The sequence below is a fragment of the Bombina bombina genome, chromosome 3, assembly GCF_027579735.1.
Source record: "Bombina bombina isolate aBomBom1 chromosome 3, aBomBom1.pri, whole genome shotgun sequence".
Lineage (NCBI taxonomy): Eukaryota > Metazoa > Chordata > Amphibia > Anura > Bombinatoridae > Bombina > Bombina bombina.
The window spans coordinates 649,699,003-649,723,601 of NC_069501.1; the positions used below are offsets into that span (position 1 = coordinate 649,699,003).

At 41.2% G+C, this 24,599-nt stretch overlaps 1 protein-coding gene across 1 annotated transcript in view; it reads left to right on the forward strand.

The window, feature by feature from the left end:
* Positions 1 to 24,599, forward strand: part of LOC128652466 (multidrug and toxin extrusion protein 2) — a 450,289-nt gene that overhangs the window by 332,719 nt on the left and 92,971 nt on the right. Inside the window, exon 14 of the mRNA XM_053705404.1 lies at positions 1,525 to 1,657. Within this exon, the coding sequence (XP_053561379.1) occupies positions 1,525 to 1,657 (133 nt within the window). The remainder of the gene's footprint in view (positions 1 to 1,524; positions 1,658 to 24,599) is intronic.

Sequence of the window (24,599 nt, forward strand, 5' to 3'; positions counted from 1 at the left end):
ACTGTACTATGTACAATTATCAATACTTCGAATAAGCATCCCATAAACCTTGTAGATATTAGAATATGCCACAGAGGGAAAATTCAAAGTAGTCCCCAAGTATTAGTACTTAATGTCCTGGTTGCAGACAGCTTGGTAATAACTATGAATATCCATAGGGTAAAAATGTGTGCTAATTAATTTGCTTCAAATAATCAAAATAGCACTGGAATAAACCCTGTTAATTTTGCATTGTGCCCTTTAGGACACAGTTTGTTAGGTTAAAGGGATTAAAGAAAAATAATGTGGCTTGTGTTAACTTAGAAAGTACTGTGCCTTAAAAAGTTGATTCTCCAATCTAAGTAAATATTTGTCTTCCTCTTATCTACTGAAACAAGCATGCAATGTGTCCCCATTAGTCTGTAGATTATGTAAAATACCCTTCTCTGTTTGGCACTCTAGGGGTTAATAATTAAAAGCATAGTAATACAATTATGAGGGGGTGTTATAAATCAGAGATCACTAGTAGAAGGGCATGAAAAAAACTATTATTACACAACTCATAATATTCTCTTAACTTGTAAACAGTTAACCAGGAGTCACAAGAGAGAACTATGTCCCATAAGAGACAGCGGTACTAAACAATTTTTTCAACTATATGAATATCCTGCAGGGAAATCAAACACATTTTCACATTTGCAATACAAAATAAATAATATGATAGCAGGGTAGAATTGTATGCATATTACCCAGAATCTCTTCTTCTTAATTTTAAAAACCATAATCATTCTATCAGCCTTTACTCTCATGTATAATAACTATGTACTAATATATTAGGAGCTAACCTAATTGGGGAGCATAATCATTTATAACAGGTTCTACTGAGACATCTAACGCAATAGCAACATAACTGTTTTACTGAAATGTTTAATAATGCAATGTTACAGAAGTACAGTGCATACTAAATATTAGATAACCAATAAAAACATTAAGAATCTGCAGTTTCATGAATAATGTTTTTAAGCCAAAAATAAGCTGATATATGGAGTAAGGGCAATAGAAGGTGAGTTGTCTGGATGTATAAGTGAAAGTTGGGTAGAAGCAAGCGTGGTTGATGGGTTGTGCTATAAATCAGACCGACAGATCATAATAAATATTGAGTGTACTCTTATAAAGACCTCTTGCTTAAGTTGTGTTAGTTATGCAGGGACAAGGAGATCGAGAATAAAAAGATCAGATCAAAAAATAGTATAAGCTCACTTCCTCCTGACTGTATCTAGTATGGTTTTTATATGACCCCAATTTTGAGGCAGCAGTCCAGGAAAACAGGAAGAAGGAAGTTCCCCATGGAAAACTGTAGACAATAAGATCCGGATTGTGCAGAGTAGAGTTCGTCTGTTCTAGTGTCCATCAAACATGCTAAAATCCAACCTACATAACAGCTCTCTAGTTCCTTCACATAGTTTCCGTTGCTGTCCAGTATATAACTTAGGGTCTTCACTGCTGCTGAAGGGCTCCCGTTCTAAAAATTTTTTTTTTCCCTAGTGCACTTGTGGTGGAATATTAAGAGGAGCAGGAAAACAAAAGATTGGAGCCATTATGAATGCTATAGGATACTACGTCATTGGTTTCCCCATAGGAATATCACTGATGTTTGCAGTCAAACTTGGTGTATTAGGTATGATACAAATGAGTAACTTGGTTTCTAAAAGAATATTTTGTTTCATGTTGTGAAATTTACATAATGCAAAATAAATTTGTAGAATATATTTAGCAAATTTTCTACTTACTTTAGTCACAAGTTTACTGGAAAGGCTATCACGTGTAACTTTAACTTTTAATTGTATCTTTTGTCATTTGGATTCCATTATACATTATGGTCATTAACATTACTCACAAATAACCTTACCACTGCTGTGCCTATAAGATATGTCTTTAAAAACGTTCCCATTCTCCTGCAAAACCATAGCCGACTTGCCATATCGGACATTAGCCTTTTCTTTCATGTAATTGGCAGGAGTCCATGAGCTAGTGACGTATGGGATATACAATCCTACCAGGAGGGGCAAAGTTTCCCAAACCTCAAAATGCCTATAAATACACCCTTCACCACACCCACAATTCAGTTTTACAAACTTTGCCTCCTATGGAGGTGGTGAAGTAAGTTTGTAACGTTTTTGTAAGATTTCTATGTTGATATGCGCTTCTCAGCATTTTGAAACCCGATTCCTCTCAGAGTACAGTGAATGTCAGAGGGATGTGAAGGGAGTATCACTTATTGAATCCTATTGATGTTCTCCTCGCGGGAGATCTATTTCATAGGTTCTCTGTTATTGGTCGTAGAGATTCATCTCCTACCTCCCTTATTCAGATCAATGATATACTCTCATATTCCATTACCTCTACTGATAACTGTTTCAGTACTGGTTTGGCTATCTGCTATATGTGGATGGGTGTCTTTCGATAAGTATGTTTTTATTACTTAAGACACTCTCAGCTATGAGTCAGGTTTATGTATATTTCCTTTTGCAGACTATCAGTTTCATATTTGGGAAAAAATATGTTTAGGAAAATATTTTTTCTTACCTGACTTTTTCATTAAATTTCGCTGGCAAAGTTAGGCTCGCTAGGGCGCAAAATGACAAAGTTTATTGCGTCATTCTTGGTGCAATAATTTTTATGGTGCGAAGGTACGTCCAATGACGCAAATTCGTCATTTCCGGCATCTTAGTTGATGCCAAATTCCTTGCACAAGGTTGCATCTTGTTGTTAACACCAAAAACATTTCAATTGCGTTGTGTGTCATACTTGGCGCCAAATAATTTCATTATTTAAAACCCCATTCCTGTATGTCTCTTGCCTTTTTCTATGTCAGAAGGCTATGCTGTTTGTATTTTTTCCCATTCCTGAAACTGCCATATAAGGAAATTGATCATTTTGCTTTATATGTTGTTTTTTCTCTTACATTTGCAAGATGTCTCAATCTGATCCTGTCTCGGAAACCACTGTTGAAACCCTGCTGCATGATAACAGTTCTACCAAAGCTAAGTGTATCTGTTGTAAATTTGTGGAGATTATATCTCCAGCTGTGGTATGTAATAGTTGTCATGATAAGCTTTTACATGCAGAGAATGTGTCCATCAGTAATAGTACAATGCCTGTTGTTCCTTCAACATCTAATGTACATGATATACCTGTGAATATAAAATATTTTATTGCTGTTGCGATTCAGAAAGCTTTGTCTGCCATCCCGCCTTCTAATAAACGTAAAAAGGTCTTTTAAAACTTCTCATAAAGTTGATGAGATTTCAAATGACCAACAGCATACTGAATTATCCTCCTCTGATGAGGATCTATCTGATTCAGAAGATCCTTCCTCCGATATTGACATTGACAAATCTACTTATTTATTTAAAATGGAGTATATTCGTTCCTTGTTAAAAGAGGTGTTGATTACATTGGATATTGAGGAAACTAGTCCTCTTGATATTAAAACTAGTAAACGTTTAAATTCTGTTTATAAACCTCCTGTGGTTATTTCAGAGGTTTTTCGAGTTCCTGATACTATTTCTCATATGATTTCTAAGGAATGGAATAGGCCTGGTACTTCTTTTATTCCTTCTTCAAGTTTTAAAAAAATTGTATCCTTTGCCAGCAGTTAGATTGGAGTTTTGGGAAAAGATCCCCAAATATGATGGGGCTATTTCTACTCTTGCTAAACGTTCTACTATTCCTATGGAAGATAGTACTTCTTTTAAAAACCCTCTAGATAAGAAACTTGAATCTTATCTAAGAAAAACTTATTTATATTCTGGCTATCTTCTCAGACCTGCCATTTCTATGGCAGCTGCATCAACTTTTTGGATGGAAAGTTTAGTGCAACAGGAAATGGATCCTGATTTGTCTAGCATTGTTCGCTTGCTTCAACATGCTAATCATTTTATCTGTGATGCCATTTTTTATATCCTCAAAATTGATGTTAAATCTATGTTTTTAGCTAGAAGAGCTTTGTGGCTCAAATATTGGAATGCTGACATGGTATCTAAGTCTATATTACTATCTCTTTCCTTCCAAGGTAATATGTTATTTGGTTCTCAGTTGGATTCAATTATTTCAACTGTCAATGGGGGAAGGGAGTTTTTTTGCCTCAGGATAAAAGACCTAAGGGTAAATCTAAAGCTTCTAACCGTTTTTGTTCCTTTCGACAAAACAAGGAACAGAAACCTAATCCTTCCCCCACAGAATCTTGTTCCAATTGGAAACCTCCTTCAAGTTGGAGTAAATCCAAACCATTTAAAAAGTCTGCATAAAGGTGCGGCCCTCATTCCAGCTCAGCTGGTAAGGGGCAGATTAAGATTCTTCCAAAACATTTGGGCAGATTCTGTCCAGAATCAATGGATTCAGAGTATTGTCTCTCAAGGGTACCGAATAGGATTCAGAGTAAGACCTCCTGTGAGAAGATTTTTTTCTCTCACGCATCCCAGCAAATCCAGTAAAGGCTCAGGCTTTTCTGAAGTGTTTTTCAGACCTGGCGCTTTCAGGGGTAATCATACCAGTTCCGTTTCAAGAACAGGGTCTGGGGTTTTATTCAAATCTATTCTGAGATACTCTTTTCTAGCCAAGCATTACCAATTTGTCGCTCTTCAATTTGGCCTAGCAACAGCTCCAAGAATCCTTTCAAATGTTCTCGATGCCCTACTCTCTGTAATCAGAGAACGGGGTATTGCAGTGTTTCCTTATTTGGACGATATCTTGGTACTAGCTCATTCTTTACATTCTGCAGAATCTCACACAAATCAACTAGTGTTGTTTCTTCAAAAACATGGTTGAAGGATCAATTTACCAAAAAGTTATGTGATTCCTCAGACAAGGTCACCTTTTTAGTTTTCCAGATAGATTCAGTGTCCATTACTCTGTCTCTAACAGACAAGAGATGATTAAAATTGGTTTCAGGGGGCGGAGCCGAGCCAGGGACCAGCATGGCCGCAACTTAGTGAAGCTCCGAGTGAAGTTCCCCATAAGGGCTCAGAAACAAGGGTACTCAGCATCCAGCAAGACATAATATGGTGCCCGCACACACCTTAAGCCACAGTGCAAACCAAACTGCCCACCTTATGTAAAAAATATAGATCTCGCACAGAGACTCTGCCGCGGGCTGCAGCTGCACAGTGTGGAAGGGAGGAGCGCCATCTTAACTCAATAGCCCGCACGCTGCAGAAGGAAGACCTCCTAGGAAGATAAGTATACCCCTCAAATAAGACCGAGACAGGCGCCCCGAATTTTACGCTGAGCGGTAACGACCGCAAGCATCCCTAACGACTGGGGCATAAAAGGCCCACAAAGCAGAACGGAGCTACCGGACTTACATGCACAGGCCCCCTCTAAACAGGACGGACATCCAGACCGGCGAATAGACTAAGAGAACAGAGGGGTGAGATCTTTCCGCTGTTTTTCTTTTGGCTCTGTTACAACACCTTAAGGGCAATAATACACACAGTAGAAATAAGGGTCTAAAGTGCAAAGGCCCGGTAAGATAATAAACGAACCCATCAGTTTCGCCTGCTCTGACACCCAAACACTTGCTAAATTAATTAAGCGATCAAGAGGGTGAGATATCAACCTCCAACATATGTAAACTTAAAAGTCACAGCAATATACCGAAACGCATAAAACAACCTCCCCAGCTACTGACAAGAATATCTAGAAGAACACTTTGAACTGTAATGGCGTCCAAACGCCTGCCTAAAGGGGACAAAGCTAGCAAAGCTACTGTGACACCATCTACAAAATTGAATTCTTTTTTTAAAACTGTGGAGGCTAAAACAAACATGACACCCAGCTCCCCACACAGCAACGATAGCGCACAGGAAGAGGAGGTTGATAATATTCAAATAGACCCTCTTATTCCCATAACCAAAGCAGATTTACAGTTTCTGCCAACTAAAGAGGATTTCGCATCTTTCATGACTCAGGTCAGCCTACTTATAAAAGAGGGGCTCTCTGATGTCAAAAAGGAAATCACTGACCTAGGTAACAGGGTACTTCAATTAGAGGAACATGCGGAAGAAATCTCAGAACCAATTAACCTACACTCCATGCAGCTCCAACATCAAACAGAAGAGATAAGACAAATGCAGATGCAAATAGAGGACTTAGACAACCGGGGCCGACACCAAAATCTACGAATTAGAGGGGTATCTGAAAAAATCCTGACCACTGAGTTCCAACAATATTTGCAAGGCCTGTTTAACTTTCTCCTAGATAGCGAAGAGACTGCAGACATCTCCTTAGACAGAGTCCATAGGGCATTAAAACCCAAACCCTCACCTAAAGCGCCACCAAGGGACATTATTCTACGATGCCACAACTTCAAAGATAAAGAAAAGCTGCTAAACGCAGCAAGGAAAAAGGCGCCAATCTATAAAAATGGTGACGCAATTCAAATCTTTGCAGATCTCAGCCCGCTTACCCTCGCCAGGCGGCGGAATGTCAAATTTCTAACCACTCACCTACAAGACCACCAAATCCCATATCGTTGGGGTTTCCCCTTCGCAATTAGAGTAGTCAAAGACAATAAGGAAATCACCTACAAAGACTTAGAAGATCTTGACTCCTTCTGTTCACAGCTGAACATTCCGCTACCAAAACAAATACCCCAAGCTATGGAGCACGACGGAAGAGATTTAGCATCAGATCCTTGTCCACCAAAGCGGCAGAGACAAAAATGGAACACTGTTACAAAGAAGCGTAAAATTGACCCTGCTGCTCCTCGTCAGGCACCGGCCCCCTCCACAAACCCTCCTTGAGATTTAACTCTCTTTAACCTGGGCCTAAGGCCAATAACTCTACTTTGATGCCCAGTGTGATTAGCATCACAAATGAGAAACTTTAACTCTCTTCAACCTAGGCCTAAAGCTAATAACTTCACATGCCCAGCGTGACTTAGCTATGCAAACGAGAAGCTTACCTTATCTCTTGGACACTGGACTATAGTAATCTTCTCTTGCATTATTCAAGAAACAAGAGGACACCACACTTTCCTTCTAAATTGTACCCAGTATAATACATATTACTATAGACAGACCTTTCATAAACTGAGGGGTACCCCACTAGCACCAGCCCTACTTGGGGAACGGTAGTGACCCTAGATTACTACCTTCCTCCCCCCTTTTCAAGTTTAGTAACTTAAAGTAAGGAAAAGGGAATCACCTTTATATTCCCTTTTGCAATTGTTAGGAATGTTGATTGTTGTAACCTTTATTTTGTTATGCTATCTTTATCAATGTTTGTTGTTATATTTTAGATTCTCTGCAAAACCTGGATCGGCACGCTGGCCTGCATTATCCTTAGGTCATGTTCTCAGCACGTTCCACAGCCATCTAGGACCCTCCACAGAACACCACACTCATATATCTTGGCAGGCACGGACAACTTCTCCTTTTGGTAAGACATGTTTGGAAGACCTAATAGCAGATACCCCCATGAGCACTACACATGATCCCTCGATCACTAACAATCATCTCCCAAAACGCTAAAGGCTTAAATTCGCCCACTAAAAGGTCAGTTGCGATACATTGGTTTGCTAAACAAAAAGGCTCTATTATATTTGTGCAGGAGACCAACTTCCCACGGGCAAATGAACCTAGATTCTCGAACAAGAAATTCCCCCTCAGTTTTTTTAATTCCCATGAAAAAAAAAAGAACGGGGTGGGCATCCTTTTCCACACCTCTCTTCCCTTTCAGTTGCTCTATACCACTTCAGATAAAGATGGGAGAATACTAATATTAGTAGTGCAACTCCCTACACAACGCGGATACTCTTTCTTCTCATATCCTTGGTCTATGTACTCAAGGATCGACTACCTGTTCCTTGACCAATCTAGCCTATCCCTGCTATCAGACACTGGCATAACACCAACGGCATGGTCAGACCACTCCATTGTCTCACTAGGATTAAATTGGTCTGACTCCCCAATTCACCCGTTCATATGGCGATTAGACCCATACCGCCTACACCACCCACCACCAGCCCAAAAGTTTGAGAAAGCTTTAGTTGAGTATTTTGATCTAAATTCAAATTTAGAAACACACCCATTGTATGTATGGGAAGCACACAAAGCGGTTATCCGTGGGGAGTGCATAAAACACAAAGCGTATATTAAAAAACAATACAACACCCAATTAAACACGCTCACTAGCAGACTTAATGACCTGGAGACTCAAAATAAGCAATCCCCCTCTGACAAAACCCTACTAACAACTCTAACCACCGTCCGAAAAGAGCTCAGAACTTTACTATACACTGACGCCCAAAGGAAAGCGCTGCAACTGCGGAAAAAATATTTTTATAAAGGGAACCGCCCAGGCAAAATCCTCGCTAACACCCTAAGAGAGAGAAACACCCTCACACATATTCACAAGCTTAAAACCAGGCAAGGAGAATGCATCATAGGCAGCAAAGCGATAGCCGCCCATTTTAGGAACTGTTATCAGCATTTATACAACCTAACCACAAACACCCACCAAGACCACACACAAAACATGATAACATACATAGCCGAAGCAGACCTAAACAAATTAACGCAGACACAGATGACTGACTTGGAAACATCCATAACCCTGACAGAAGTTGTGAAAGCTATTAAAAGTCTCCCAACAGGCAAGAGCCCAGGACCTGACAGACTGACCAATCAGTACTACAAAGAACATTGCCCCACATTAGCTCCACATCTATTAAAACTTTTTAACTTATTAGATGAAGGCACCCAACTCTCTAAAGACTTGCTAGCAGCCCACATATCCGTAATCCTGAAACCAGACAAACCGCAAGAAGACCCGGGTAGTTACCGACCTATATCACTGCTCAACACAGACCTCAAGATATTAGGGAAAATATTAGCGAATCGTATAAATTCTGTTCTCAACGACATAGTGCATACTGACCAGGTGGGTTTTGTCCCTGGCCGAGAAGCCAGGGATAATACACTCAGGGCCTTGGTTCTCATAGACTTTGCTAAGACCCATAAAATAGAATCAGTGCTGATAGCCATAGACGCCGAAAAGGCATTTGATAGGACAGACTGGCAATTCCTCCTAGAGACCCTAAAGAATATTGGATTTGGCCCGAAAATAATCAATAGAATCTTTAGCCTATATTCAAGCCCAAATGCAAAAGTTAAAGTTAATGGCACATTGTCAGATACTTTCCCCATACACAATGGCACGCGCCAGGTTTGCCCCCTATCACCGATTTTGTTTGTATTGATGATGGAGGTCCTCACCTCCCACGTCCGTAAAAACCCGAGAATTAAGGGTATGTCATTTGGAAATCAGTCCTACAAAATGGTGGCATTTGCCGATGACTTACTATTTTCAGTCACCTAACCGTTAACGACCATACCAGAGATATTAACAGAACTAGATAGATTTGGACAGTATTCAAATTTCCTATTCAACAAGCAGAAATCGGAAATCCTAAATGTAACTTTACCGGACTCCCAATTCCTCTCCCTATGAAAGATATGCCCACTAAAATTAAGAAAAGACTGCATCAAATACCTAGGGATCTACCTAGCTCCTAAACAGACAATACTCTTCGCCAAAAACTACATTACTTTACTAAATAACACACAGCGTGACCTCAAGACATGGACAAACAAACCGTTATCATGGTGGGGGCGAGTTCACGCCATAAAAATGACCACGCTCTCTAGGATTACATACATACTACAGACACTGCCTATGCACCTGCCTCGCTGGTACTTAAACTGATTCCAAAGCAGTATCAACTCATTCGTATGGGGGAGGTGTAAACCTAGAGTGAATAGAAATACAATGTATAGATCAACTGCTGACGGGGGACTAGGCCTACCAAAAACCGAGGAGTACTATTTAGCAGTTACACTACAAAAGAAACTGGATTGGCACGGGAAACAGGAATGTAAGGCATGGGTCGCGTTAGATTCACACATACTCAGGGCGCCCCTAGTACACGCGTTGTGCTGGGTACCAAACGATTTAAGACCACCACAATGTAAACAGCTAGATATCCACAAACACTTATTTAAAAATTGGTACTATATAACGTCTACCAGACCACATATCTCCACTAGCAGGTCTCCCCTGTTCCCGATTGTCCTAAATGTGGAAATGGTGGGTGGCCTTGACAAAGGATTCCAGAGGCTTACTGAATGGGACTATACCATCCCGTTACTTAATTTTACTGAGGCAGGTAAGCTTTTAGAAAGAGACAAACTGACCAGTATAGCTCATGGCAAATACAATAATTGGCTGAAATATGCACAGTTACACCACTTTGTACATACCTCCCCCTTCAAAGCTGACCTGCTAAGAGCACCTACCACATTTGAAACGATATGCCATGGAGGGATCATACCGAGAGGAACATTGTCGCTCTCCCGCAAACTCCTAATCAAAAACACCAAGGACACCCTGCCCCCATACACAGCTAAATGGGATATAGACTTGGAAATCATATAACTGAAGACAACTGGGCCAAAATATTTAAACTAGCCAAGAAATCCTCGACCTCGTCTAACATATTAGAGCTTAATTATAAGATTATTCTACGATGGAATTTAACTCCATCGAAGTAGAATAACATTTACCCAAATCTGTCAGATAGATGCTGGCGCTGTTGCGGGGGACATTGTAGCCTGATACACACGTGGTGGCGATGTGCTAGAGTACGTCCATTATGGAGGGCGATAGAACAGCATTTTAGACAAAGCATCTCACCTGAACTAACGTTAAATCCAAAAATTGCACTTCTAAACGACCTTCCTAAATTGCCATGTCGCTTAAGACTATTGGTGTTCCAAATAGGCCTTAATAGCGCAAGAAAACTAATAGCCCGCCACTGGAAAAAACACCTGACCCTATCTAAAACAATGTGGCTTGAGGAGGTAGAGGAACAATTTACATTAGAACAATATGGCTACCTATGCCGTAATAGAATTGACACCCTTTTAGATGCCAAGTTTATCTTGCAAGAGTCCTTACACACCGCAACTACCTCACATTCCCCCCAATCCATCATCCCCTCTCCCTAGGACTAAATGGCCATACCAACCGTTACCAAACAAAGAGAATATCCCCTATACCTAATTCTCACACAACCTGTAGACATATAGCTCTGTGCTAATTAGATATCTTCCTCATAGTGAACAGACCTCACAATACCATAGTTAACACACTTATTAAGAGCCAGTGCCGATCCAGACGAAGATATGCAGAAGTAAGTTATCATATTATTTACCATAATGTTTGTTTATTTGTTGTATAGATTTTTTTGTTTTCCCCTACTCTCTCTCTTACACGTTTGAGAGACCTCATGGAAAAGCTGCAATAAGGACATTGAATCAAAGCTTATATAGTAGCAGCGAATCACATGAACATTTGTTCCTAAATGTTGATACGTTTTTTTTTTATGAACCACTGTTATACTGAAGCTTATCAATGTTAATTTCTAAACTTTCAATAAAAATAACATTTAAAAAAAAAAGAATTGAGATAAGGGGCAGTCTGCAGAGGCTTACATACAAGGTAATCACAAAGGTAAAAAAGTATATTAATATAACTGTGTTAGTTATGCAAACTGGGGAATAGGTAATAAAGGTTATATTTCATGGTGTTCTTCTCATAAATTCTCCTGGCATTCTTTTAGAATTCCTAGAATTTTACAGTTTCTTCAGGATGGTTTGGATAAGGGTTTGTCTGCAAGTTCCTTGAAGGGACAAATCTCTGCTCTTTCTGTTTTATTTCCCAGAAAGATTGCTAAGCTTCCTGATATTCACTGTTTTGTACAGGCTTTGGTACGTATCAAGCCTGCCATTAAATCAATCTCTCCTCCTTGGAGTCTTAATTTGGTTTTGAAGGCCTTACAGGTTCCTCCGTTTGAGCCTATGCATTCTTTGGACATTAAACTACTTTCTTGGAAAGTGTTGTTCCTTTTGGCCATCTCTTCTGCTAGAAGAGTTTAAAAATTATCTGCTCTTTCTTGTGAATCTTCTTTTCTGACTTTCCATCAGGATAAGGCAGTTTTGCAAACTTCATTTACATTTCTACCTAAGGTTGTGAATTGTCCCTTCTTTGTGTCCTAATCCTAATAATTATTTGGAGAGATCCTTACATTCTTTGGATGTTGTAAGAGCTTTGAAATATTATGTTGAAGCTACTAAAGTTTTCAGGAAGACTTCTAGTCTATTTGTTATCTTTTCTGGTTCTAGGGAAGGTCAGAAGGCTTCTGCCATTTCCTTGGCATCTTGGTTAAAGCTTTTGATTCATCAGGCTTATTTGGGGTCGGGTCAGGCCCCGCCTCAGAGAATTACAGCTCATTCTACTAGATCAGTCTCCACTTCGTGGGCTTTTAAGAATAAAGCTTCAGTTGATCAGATTTGCAAAGCAGCAACTTGGTCTTCTTTGCATACATTTACTAAACTCTACCGTTTTGATGTATTTGCTTCTTTGGAAGCAGTTTTTGGTAGAAAAGTTTTTCAGGCATCTGTTTCAGTTTGATTCCTCTGCTTATGTTTAAGTTTTTTCTTTTCATTATGCGAATAAATTTATATTTTGGGTTGTGGATTAATTTGTTTCAGCGGAAAATGGCTGTTATTATTTTATCCCTCCCTCTCTAGTGACTCTTCTGTGGAATTCCACATCTTGGGTATTACTATCCCATACGTCACTAGCTCATGGACTCTTGCCAATTACATGAAAGTAAACATAATTTATGTAAGAACCAACCTGATAAATTCATTTATTTCATATTGGCAAGAGTCCATAAGACCCACCCTTTTTTATGGTGGTTATGATTTTTTGTATAAAGCACAATTATTTCCAAATTCCTTTGTTTCTTTATCACCCCACTACTTGGCTATTCATTAAACTGAATTGTGGTTGTGGTGAGGGGTGTATTTATAGGCATTTTGAGGTTTGGGAAACTTTGCCCCTCCTGTTAGGATTGTATAGCCCATACGTCACTAGCTCATGGACTCTTGCCAATATGAAAGAAATGAATTTATCAGGTAACTTCTTACATAAATTATGTTTTCTTGGTGCAAATTGTATCTCTATAACTGGTCATTTACTGTATACTTTGTTTGCACTGCCCCTGCTTGTTTCTTTCTCACATCTTATTACCACTGCTCTTCTCAATGTACTTCTATTTTCTTGGTCATTTGTTCAGCTTCAGTGGATTTATAAGCCAAATCCCACATCCTCTCACCTTCTTTCCTATGTCAGCAAATGCCCACCTGATAAATCTACATGGATGGCTTCATATCACTTGAACATTTTAGAGTCATTTCTCTGCACCAAGGAGCCTACCAGCACTGTGGAATCTATTGGTGCTCTACAAATAACAGATAATTATACAAGTGTGGCAACAATCTCTCATTGGAGTGCCAGGGTCCTTTTTAGAACTCAGAGCACCCTAAATATCAGCTAGAAGACATATGATTGCAATCCTTTTTGCAGTCACCTACTACATAGAGGGGGATAAGTCTCCTCATTTAAAAGGGTTTAATTTCCTCTTTCATGTCAATGATATTTCTTTTGTAAAATGATGTTCCACAGTCCACCATAACATATGGGATAGATTTCATGTCACTAGGAGGAGGTCAAGAACCCATATTCGAGCTTAAAATACCTCCCTTTTTATTTTTGTTTTTGGCCTCGTAGGAGTTGGTTGAGAATAAAGGTGTTTCTAGTTACTTTCTTATAGATTTAAATTTGGGAGCTCAGACCAATGTAAGACCCATAATCCCTGGGAATTATAATTCACAAAGAAGACAGAAGTAAAACTTTACAGCAGCTGAATGATACTGGGACATAGGAATACCATGTTATGTGCACAGTATTTCCGTATGGAACATCAGCCATAATTACCCACAGGCATTGCAGGTACTCTTCCTTAGTCTCTCCCTGTGGGACACAGGTATTAACTACCTACAGATATCCTGGCCGGTAACCGTACCTGCACTGGATGGGCTCTCTGAATACTACTGCAGCTGCCTTGACAAGGGTTTGACATGCCAGGTATGTCGGTGGAGGGGGTGCTACTTAATGTACGTGACTTACCACAGCACACACACAGCCCAGGGGCTATTTATAGGTACTCTAGCACAGGTACAGCATAGCCAGGGGGTTTAGATTGTACTCCTCATGACACACTTTTTTACAGGAGCTGTAACGAAGGGGTTACTTGGGCTAAACGTCTGGAGCCTGGGAGAATGTAAGTGTATTTTCACTATTACAGTGCAGTTTCAATTAAGGTGTCAGAGGGGTTATTGAACTTAGTGTAGAGAGTTCTCTACCATTTGTTATTGTTTGTGTATGTCTGGTGTCTCTATCCTACCATTACATACTATGGAACACACTGAATCTGTCCCCACTGATATCAATGTTAACACATAAGAGGAATCATTTACTGATAACCATACTTGTACATACATTATATGTGCTTGCAAGTCTGTTCCACTATGTCAGGTCAATCTACTCTTTTTGAGCTGTATGCCTCAAATTGTGCATGCAAATCAGCTGCAGCTTGCTACTTTCCCTAAGGAATAATGTACTATGTATGTTGCCCAGGAGGCTCCTATTCATTTTACCTCTGAGTTTAAGAATAGCTAGCAAGGCTGTGGCAGCATATTTTATGGCTAGTATTGAGTTTAATTCTCTTATTAAACTTTCTGCTGGTAAGGTACTATATGCTGTATGTTAACAGAGGAGTAATCACTTATTCCTAATGGTCCAGATTTGATAACATCCTCTATGCAGGTGTTTTATTTCAAAGACCTTTAGGCAGCTGTACATCTCAGCACATACTTATGTGATCTACAGTGTACCCAATTTACGATAATATGTGCAATTATATATTATAATAAATAATAATAGCATCATATGTCATTATGTTTAGTATAACTATCTGTGCTATGTTCAATACCTGATGGGAGTACAATGCTTTATGTACTTATATACATTACCAGGGATTTTTTTTAATGTTGGTATGCATTCTCTATACTGCTCTTTGGAATGTTATTTACAGTAATGTACTTCATGTACTTTTATATACGCTATTTTTATATGCAAATCTCTAGAAGCTGTTTATGTTTATTGCATGTGCAGCAATGCACATCACTTTTACATAGACAGGACTTTCTGTCTCTGTAGATATGTAAGACATTATAGGCAGATTAGAAATGGAGCGCTAATTTAACATGCGACCATAAATGGGTAAATCGGGCAGTTTATGGGCACACATTAAATAACCAGCCATTACGGCTGGTTAATGCTACCACACGCTTGCGGTAGCAATTTGCCCTCTGTTTAAAATTAACCAGAGGTCAGACCTTTTTTTTTGTTTAATTAAATATAACTGCACAAAGAAGTTATAAGGGGTTAAAGTGAGCAGATGTGTGTATATATATATATCTCCAAATAATTGCACTTGCAGGACTTTCTCATATCATCAAGTTACTTTATTGGAACGCTTTTGAGGATACAATCCGCTTCATCAGCATTGTGCTGATGAAGGGGATTGGATCCTCAAAAACATTCTAATAAAGTAACTTGATATGAGAAAGTCCTGCAAGTGCATTCATTTGATTGGATATAAAACTGCATTTTTGCACCCAGGCAGTTGGCAGCTGGTGGGTCTGTCTGAAGATTAGATAGATATGTAGTTAGGCTTTGTGCTGCCATAGACACTCAAAATTCTGCTGCCCCCCACCACCTCAAGTTTTATGCCTTTTTTTCCATATTTTTTTTTTTTGTTTTTTTCATGGTACAAACAGTAAATAGTGCTGGTGTATTTCTTCTTCCCATATTACAGCACAGCACAGTGCACACAGTAACAAACAGAGTTATAGCCTCCCTCCAACATTAAGGATTTTTTTTATTAGAATATAGAGAGGGAGAGAGAGAGGGGGAGAGAGAGGGGGAGATGTAGAGAGGGGGAGACAGAGAGAGAGAGAGACAGGGAGAGAGAGAGATGGAGAGAGAGAGACGGAGAGAGAGAGACAGAGAGAGAAAGACGGAGAGAGAGAAAGGGAGAGAGAAAGAGAGAGAGGGGGAGAGAAAGAGAGAGAGGGGGAGAGAAAGAAAGAGAGGGGGAGAGAGAGAGGGGGAGAGAGAGAGAGGGGGAGAGAGAGAGAGGGGGAGAGTGAGAGATAGAGAGAGACGAGAGAGAGAGAGAGAGAGGGGGGATATAGAGAGAGGGAGAGAGAGGGGGAGAGAAAGAAAGAGAGGGGGAGAGAAAGAAAGAGAGGGGGAGAGAAAGAAAGAGAGGGGGAGAGAAAGAAAGAGAGGGGGAGAGAAAGAAAGAGAGGGGGAGAGAGAGAGAGGGGGGGGAGGGAGAGAGGGGGAGAGAGAGGGGGAGAGAGACGGTGAGGGAGAGACGGTGAGGGAGAGACGGTGAGAGAGAGACAGTGAGAGAGAGAGAGATAGAGAGACAGAGAGGGAGAGAGAGATGGAGAGAGAGTGACGGAGAGGGAGAGAGGGAGAGACGGAGAGGGAGAGATGGAGAGGGAGAGACGGAGAGGGAGAGACGGTGAGAGAGAGAGACGGTAAGAGAGAGAGACGGTAAGAGAGAGAGACGGTAAGAGAGAGAGACGGTAAGAGAGAGAGACAGTGAGAGAGAGAGATGGTGAGAGAAAGAGAGATGGAGAGGGAGAGAGAGCTGGAGAGAGAGAGATGGAGAAAGAGAGACAGAGAGAGAGCTGGAGAGAGAGAGAGACAGAGAGAGAACTGGAGAGAGAGGGAGAGACAGACGGGGAGAGAGAGACGGAGAGTCAGATGGGGAGAGAGAGAGATGGAGAGACAGATGGGGAGAGAGAGAGAGAGACGGGGAGAGAAAGAGATGGGTAGAGAGAGAGACCCTGCTTTGTTTATATGTTTCCTATTTTCTGCTTGACTATACGTTAAACTAAGTGAGTGTCAGGGTTCCAGGAATCAGACTGAGACGAGAAGCAAAAATAATTAAAAGTCCACAAGTCAAATAACAAGCCAGGAATCAAAACCAGAGCTGGTAGTCAGATGAGCCGAGTCAGGAGCCAAAGCGAGTAGTCAGACTAGCCGGAATCAGGAACAAGGAGAACAGCAGAGTCAGGAACAAGCCAGGGATCAGGAACCAGGAGGGACGTCGGACAGCCAGGTAATACACAGGAGCTCTCACAAACAGGTCTGAGACAACGCATACTGAACAGAGGCCCTTTAAATAATAAGTGATGATATCACAATTCTGAGACTGCATCCTGTCTCACACGGATGATGTACACCAGTCTGGCCATAAAAGGAAGTGCAGGAAATGAGCAGCATCACACAGTATGCACCAGAGTCAGCAAGAGAGGTGAGTAAAATGGCTGCCAGCAGCACATGGCAAACAAAATAGGGAACCCTGACAGTACCCTCCCCTCAACGACCCCTCCCCCGTGGGAGGACAAAAGGCTTATTGGGGAAATGGGCATGGAAGGCACGGAGGAGGGCAGGAGCATGAACATCAGAGGAGTGATTCAATGAATGCTCCTCTGGACCATAGCCCCTCCAGTGAACCAAATACTGTATGCGGCCCCTGGACATACGAGTGTCAATAATGCTGCTGACCTCATACTCCTCATGGTTGTCAACAAAGATAGGACGGGGATGAGGCAACACAGTGGTATACCGATTACAAACCAATGGTTTTAAGAGGGAGACATGAAAAACATTAGAGATGTGCATTGCAGGAGGAAGGTCAAGAGCGTAGGCCACAGTATTAACCCGTCAGAGTATTCAAAAAGGACCAACATAACGGGGAGTCAGTTTATTGGAAGGCACACGAAGATTCAAGTTGTGGGAGGACAGCCAAACTCTCTCACCAACCTGGTAGGAAGGTGCTGGCAGACGCCTACGATCAGCCTGGAACTTTTGGTGCTGCATAGAATGATGAAGGCAATCCTGAATCTGCACCCACGTGAAACGGAGTAGCTGGAGATGCTCCTCCAAAGCCAGAATACCCTGAGACATGAATGAATCGGGCAACAAGGATGGTTGAATCCCATAATTCACCATGAACAGGGATAACGTGGAGGAAGCATTAATAGCACTATTACGAGCAAACTCTGCCCAAGGTAACAGTTCAGACCAATTATTGTGGCGATCTGAGACATAGAAATGGAGGAACTGTTCCAGAGCTTGATTAGACCATTCCGCAGCCCCATTGGATTGAGGGTGATATGCAGAGGAGAAGGAAAGCTGGATCCCCATTTGAGCACAAAAGGAACGCCAAAATCTGGAGACAAACTGGCTACCCCGGTCCGACACTATCTCCTTGGGTAACCCATGTAAACGGAAGACCTCCCGGGTAAAAATTGAAGCAAGCTCCTGAGCAGTAGGCAACTTCTTCAAGGGAATGCAATGTGACATTTTAGAAAAACTGTCAACCACCATAAGGATAAATTAGTACGTATGGTAGCCAAAATATGGTCAGGAGGTATAACTGGAGTAGGTACAGACTCCTCCTTGGACAAAAGTGAAAATTGTTGAGAGAGGGCATCAGCCCTAACATTCTTACTACCAGGCAGGTAGGAGACTTCTTCAAGGGAATGCAATGTGACATTTTAGAAAAACTGTCAACCACCATAAGAATAAATTAGTACGTATGGTAGCCAAAATATGGTCAGGAGGTATAACTGGAGTAGGTACAGACTCCTCCTTGGACAAAAGTGAAAATTGTTGAGAGAGGGCATCAGCCCTAACATTCTTACTACCAGGCAGGTAGGAGACCACATAATTAAATTGAGACAAAAATAGCGCCCATCTGGCCTGACGGGGTGACAAACGTTTTGCTTCAGATAGATAAGTTAAATTCTTGTGGTCAGTAAGAATGAGCATTGGTATGCTAGTACCCTCGAGAAGATGCCTCCATTCCTTGAGTGCCAAAATTGTGGCCTATTTCATAATTGCACTCCACTGGAGACAATTTCTTAGAGAAGAAACCACACGGATGCAAGGAACCGTCAGACGTATGACGTTGAGACAAGAGGGCACCTACTCCAGTCTCCGACACATCGACCTCAAGAACGAAAGGCAGTACAGGGTTAGGATGAGCCAGAACTGGAGTGGCAGCAAAGGCAGTCTTAAGACTATCAAAGGCCTTAATGGCCGTAGGTGACCAATGGAGTGTATCATTCTCTTTACGGGTCATGTCTGTGATAGGTTTGACCAAGGAAGAAAAGTTTTTTATTAAACTTTCTATAGTAATTGACGAACCCCAAAAAACGTTGAATAGACAGAAGACCAATTGGGCGAGGCCACTGCAGAACTGCAGATAACTTGTCAGGATCCATGGAAAACCCTGCAATGGAGATAACATAACCTAGGAAAGTTACTTGAGTCTGATGGAACTCACATTTCTCGAGTTTACAAAACAGGCCGTTCTCACGTAGTCTCTGAAGAACCCGTGTAACATCATAACGATGAGCCTCAAGTGTGGGTGAGTGTATGAGGATGTCGCCCAAGTACACCACAACACACTGTTGCAACATATCTCGTAGGACATCATTATTAAATTCCTTGAAAATAGCAGGAGCATTACATAGGCCAAAGGGCATTACAAGATACTCCTAATGCCCGCTCCTGGTGTTAAATGCTATTTTCCATTCATGGCCCTCCTTGATCCTAATGAGATTGTACACTCCTCTCAAATCAAGTTTAGTAAAGACAGTAGCTCCCTTGAGGTGGTCAAAGAGTTCCGTAATGAGCGAAATAGGGTAAGCATTCCTAATGGTAAGATTATTAAGACCCCTATAATCGATGCATGGTCTTAACTCGCCACCCTTTTTCTTCACAAAGAAGAAGCCAGCCCCTGCAGGAGAGCAGGATTTGTGGATGATCCCCCACGACAGAGCATCGGCAACATACTCCTCCATAGCACAATTCTCCGCAACAGACAGAGGGAAAACCCGGCCCGAGGAGGAATGGCTCCAGGTTGCAGGTCTATGGCACAATCGTAAGACCGGTGAGGAGGCAACATACCGGCACGCGGATCTTGATAAAGGCCTACCGGGCTGAAACGCGTAGATTTGCTCATTTGTATACTCTCTGTGGGAACTTTGGTTATAGTAGGTGAGGTGCATTAAAGCCGTTTACGATATTTAAGCGGTGTATACATATGCTTAATTCCTCACCCAGGATCTATACACCTAGTTTTCACCAACCTCAACTATGGATTTCCAATTTAGACTGATTTTCAGCTTATGACCTCCAACACCAGAACAGGTAATAGGACCTGTAGGTACAGCCCATAAGAAAAGTTGGGCTGCCAGCAAATACCTCGGCCCCAGGTCTTACCTGCAGCTTTGCAAAAGCACTAAAAAATACATCTCGATGCAGCAGAATTTGGCAACTTTGCAACTTTAACACATAAAAATTATTGCTTGCCACCCACACCGTATTGGATATCTTCACCGCATTGGATACCTTTACCTTTGAGCTCCGCATTACATTCCCTTACCAGACGGAACTTTCCATTAGCCAAAGACGGTAATCCTAAACACTCAGTTACGGTAAACATTACCAATCTAATTGGAAGTGAACTGTTTTCTCCCGTTGTGGCTCAATTGATATGAACTGAGTTACGATCACTTACCAATTTATATGTTCTTTTGTATTGCATGTATTACATGTTTTTAAATTGATGTCCTTGTATATTTGGTGCCGGCACCCCTTACGTTGTACAGACTTTTTATTTTTATTTTTATTCGCACTAATCATTAAATTTTTAATGTTTTAAATACCATTTCATCCAGTTGTATCAGTGAGGTTATACAAACAACAATACACTGAATGTACATTCATTACACCTATTTTCACGATTAGTTCAAAAGGTATTTAACACATACAAATTTATATCGTTTTCCAATTTTATCCTAGACATTTCATTTTGTCTTTAGAGTCCTTAGATCACACTAATCTGATGTGATCACCCGACAAATTGTTATTCATTCAATTTCGATACCTTGTACATATATACTGAGTACCATATGTTTTAGTAAAACTAATTACATTGCCCTATCTCTAAGCTTTGAATAGCGCTACCCAAACAAACAATTTTTCATTTCTCCTATTTGTGGTTGGTCTCAGGAGATATTCCAACCTGCTGGGTCAGCTTTTTTAGAGACAGAGAGTGTTAGTATCTTTAACTACCCTGCTTTTTTCTTTAAAATACCGGCATGCACCTTGTCAAAAATGTCTTGGAACTCTCGGTACTCCTCTGGCAATTAAGATACCAAAGAAGTGCACAAGACTTTAACTGGTTTCTGTAGACAAGTGGAAATACATTGCGGAGACCACAACAAAATTTCGGACCTGCGCCAATCGAGACTGGGATTGTGCTTTTGGAGCCAGGGATAACCCAGAACAACCGGAAAATGCAGAGAGTTTATCACCTGGAACTGGAGGGTTTCAAAATGGAGAGCCCCAACAGCCATGGATAACGGAGCGGTTTTGTGAGTAACAAGTGCGGGCTGAAGGGGCCTGCCATCATTGGCCTCAATAGCAAGCGGAATGAACCGAGGCAAAACAGGAATGGAGTGCTTTGATACAAAAGCACTGTCAATGAAATAGCCCACAGCACCGGGGTCAACAAGAGCCTGGGTGACTATGGAGGAGTCCACCCAGGAAAGGACAACCGTGACCAAAGGTTTCTCCTTTAGTGGTTCTGGGGACAAGGATAAACCACCCAAGGTCTGCCCCCGACAGGACCTTAGGTGTGAGCATTTCCCGGCCATGTAGGACAAGACTTCAAAAGATGGCCCTGTAACCCACAATAGAGGCAGAGCCCCTCCCTCCTCCTAAAGGCTCTCTCTGCCACAGAGAGACACGTGAATCCCAACTGCATCGGCTCAGCAGTACCTGGTGACTCAGGACCAAGAGGCATGGGAGGAAAGGGAGGAATGGGTGGGAATGAACACGTAGGAGACAACGGAACAGGAGGCTTCCGCAAGCGCTCCTTGAAAGCGGGCCTCTCACTTAGTCTGATGTCAATTAGGATAAAAAAAATACACCAATGCCTCGAGATCTTCTGGTAAATCTCTGGCAGCAACTTCGTCTTTAATCGCATCAGAGAACCCATGAAAGAAGGTGGCAACAAGGGCTTCATTGTTCCAACCTACCTCTGCAGCAAGCATACGGAACTCAATGGCATACTGAGCAACAGATCTTGTACCTTGCTGAATGGACATGAGTCGTTTAGCAGCAGAGGAGGAGCAAGCTGGAACATCAAATACCCTTTGAAAGGAGGCCACAAATTCAGGGTAATTTGAAATCACAGGTTTATTAGTCTCCAACAAGGGATTAGCCCAGGCAAGAGCTGTGTCAGAGAGTAACGAGATGAGAAATCCCACCTTAGCTCTTTCAGAGGGAAACGCCTGAGGTAACATCTCAAAGTAAATGTCCACCTGGTTCAAAAACCCTCTGCACTGATTAGGATCGCCTCCATAACGCTGAGGTAGAGGTGCAGAACCAGACATGCTCCTGGTTAGGACTAGGTGCAGCAGCAGAAACAGGAGCAGCCATAAGTTGCGGGACAGTTTGGTCCAAATGTGCAGTGCGAGTCAGCAGGGTTTGCAGGGCTAGTGCAAATTGATCCAAGCGGTGATCCTGTTCATCCATCCTGGAAATTATGGCAGGTAAAGGTGGATTATTAGCATCATCAGGATTCATGGCCCTTGCGTAATGTCAGGGTGCCAGGAATCAGACTGAGACGAGAAGTGCAAAAATAATCACACCTTTATTAATAGCAAAAATAATGAAAAGTCCACAAGTCAAATAACAAGCCAGCAATCAAAACCAGAGCTGGTAGTCAGACGAGCCAAGTCAGGAGCCAACGCGAGTAGTCAGACGAGCCAGAATCAGGAACAAGGAGAACAGCAGAGTCAGGAACAAGCCAGGGATCAGGAACCAGGAGGGACATCGGACAACCAGGTAATACACAGGAGCTCTCACAAACAGGTCTGAGACAATGCATACTGAAGAGAGGCCCTTTAAATAATAAGTGATGATATCACAATTCTGAGACTGCATCCTATCTCACACGGATGATGTACACCAGTCTGGCCATAAAAGGAAGTGCAGGAAATGAGCAGCATCACACAGTATGCACCAGAGTCAGCAAGAGAGGTGAGTAAAATGGCTGCCAGCAGCACATGGCAAACAAAACAGGGAAAAACCCTGACAGAGAGAGATGAAAGGTGGGAGGGATTTTAAGCTCTGATATGGGTTCTTGACCTCCTCTTAGTGCCGGGAAATATATGCCATATGTTATGGAGGACTGTAGACCATCATGTGTGTCTTTTATCCTTACTTAAAGGGACAGTCTACTTGATTTTTTATTGTTTAAAAGGTAGATAACGCCTTTTACTACAAATTTTCCAGCTTTGCATAACCAACATTAAAGGGACAGTCTAGTCAAAATGAAACTTCCATGATTCAGATAGGGTATGAATTTTTTTTTTTTTCAATTCATTTTTATTAACAAGCATCAGGGGTTTTATTTACAACATAATTTCATATAGAGATGAGAGAAAAGAAAGAAAAAAAGAAAAAAGTAACGTCAAAGTCAGTTCTTGTAATGACAGAATCTGGTCTGAACTATAAAATACATTCCTGATTTTAACTCTCATCGATGACACTTTAAACCTGTTTACCTGATGCCCCTTTTTTGTTTATACCTCTTTTTCCCTTTTCCATTTAGTGTCTATTGAATATCTTAAACCGTAAAAACTAAAAGCAAATAACCAAAAAAAAAAAAAAAAAAAAAAAAAAAAAAAAGATAACAGGGAAGGTAAAAGGGAGGGGAAAAAGAGAAAGAAGCTGGGCAGGATAAAAAGAGAGGATCAGAGCCTTAATGATTCATTTATTAACTACAGAGATCTACCAAATTCCCAGGAGAACCAACTCCGTATTTCTAAAGGGATAAATTAGATGTTCAATTTCACTTGTGGGCAGAGCTTTAATAAAGTCCGACCACTTAGAGAAGAAACTCCTCACCTCTTGGTCATTCTGTAGATTGGTATCTATTTGTTCTATTATGCACTGTTTCTTCAAACAATTCTTTACTTCTAATATACTTGGGATTGCTCGCGATTTCCATTTCTTCAATATTAAGTATCAGACAGCAAGGATTACCAGGGTAACTATTTTAAGTTTATCACGAGGGAGGCCAAAGTCCTCCAGTGGGAAAATTATATTTAGGGGAGAGAATGATAGTGAAGATATTCCTACTGAATTGATAAGCCAATATTGTATTTTCAGCCAGCAATTCCTTATTTTTGGACAGTACCAGAACATATGTATAAGGTTAGCTGAGGGATAGGAGCATTTTGGACATTTATTAAAGGTAACACTTCGGCATTTAGTTCCCTTCTCTGGGGAAAAATAGGACATAAATATTAATTTAACATGTGTCTCTCTCCATGTAGCGGAGAGAGTGGCACGTGCAATTGCTTGAATTGATAAGGTAATTGCAGGGGTCTCTCCTAGGTCTTCTAATAGCATATTTGTCCACTTAGCCAATGTATACTAGGGATCCCCCAAGCGCCTACCGAACTGGAGGCAGATAG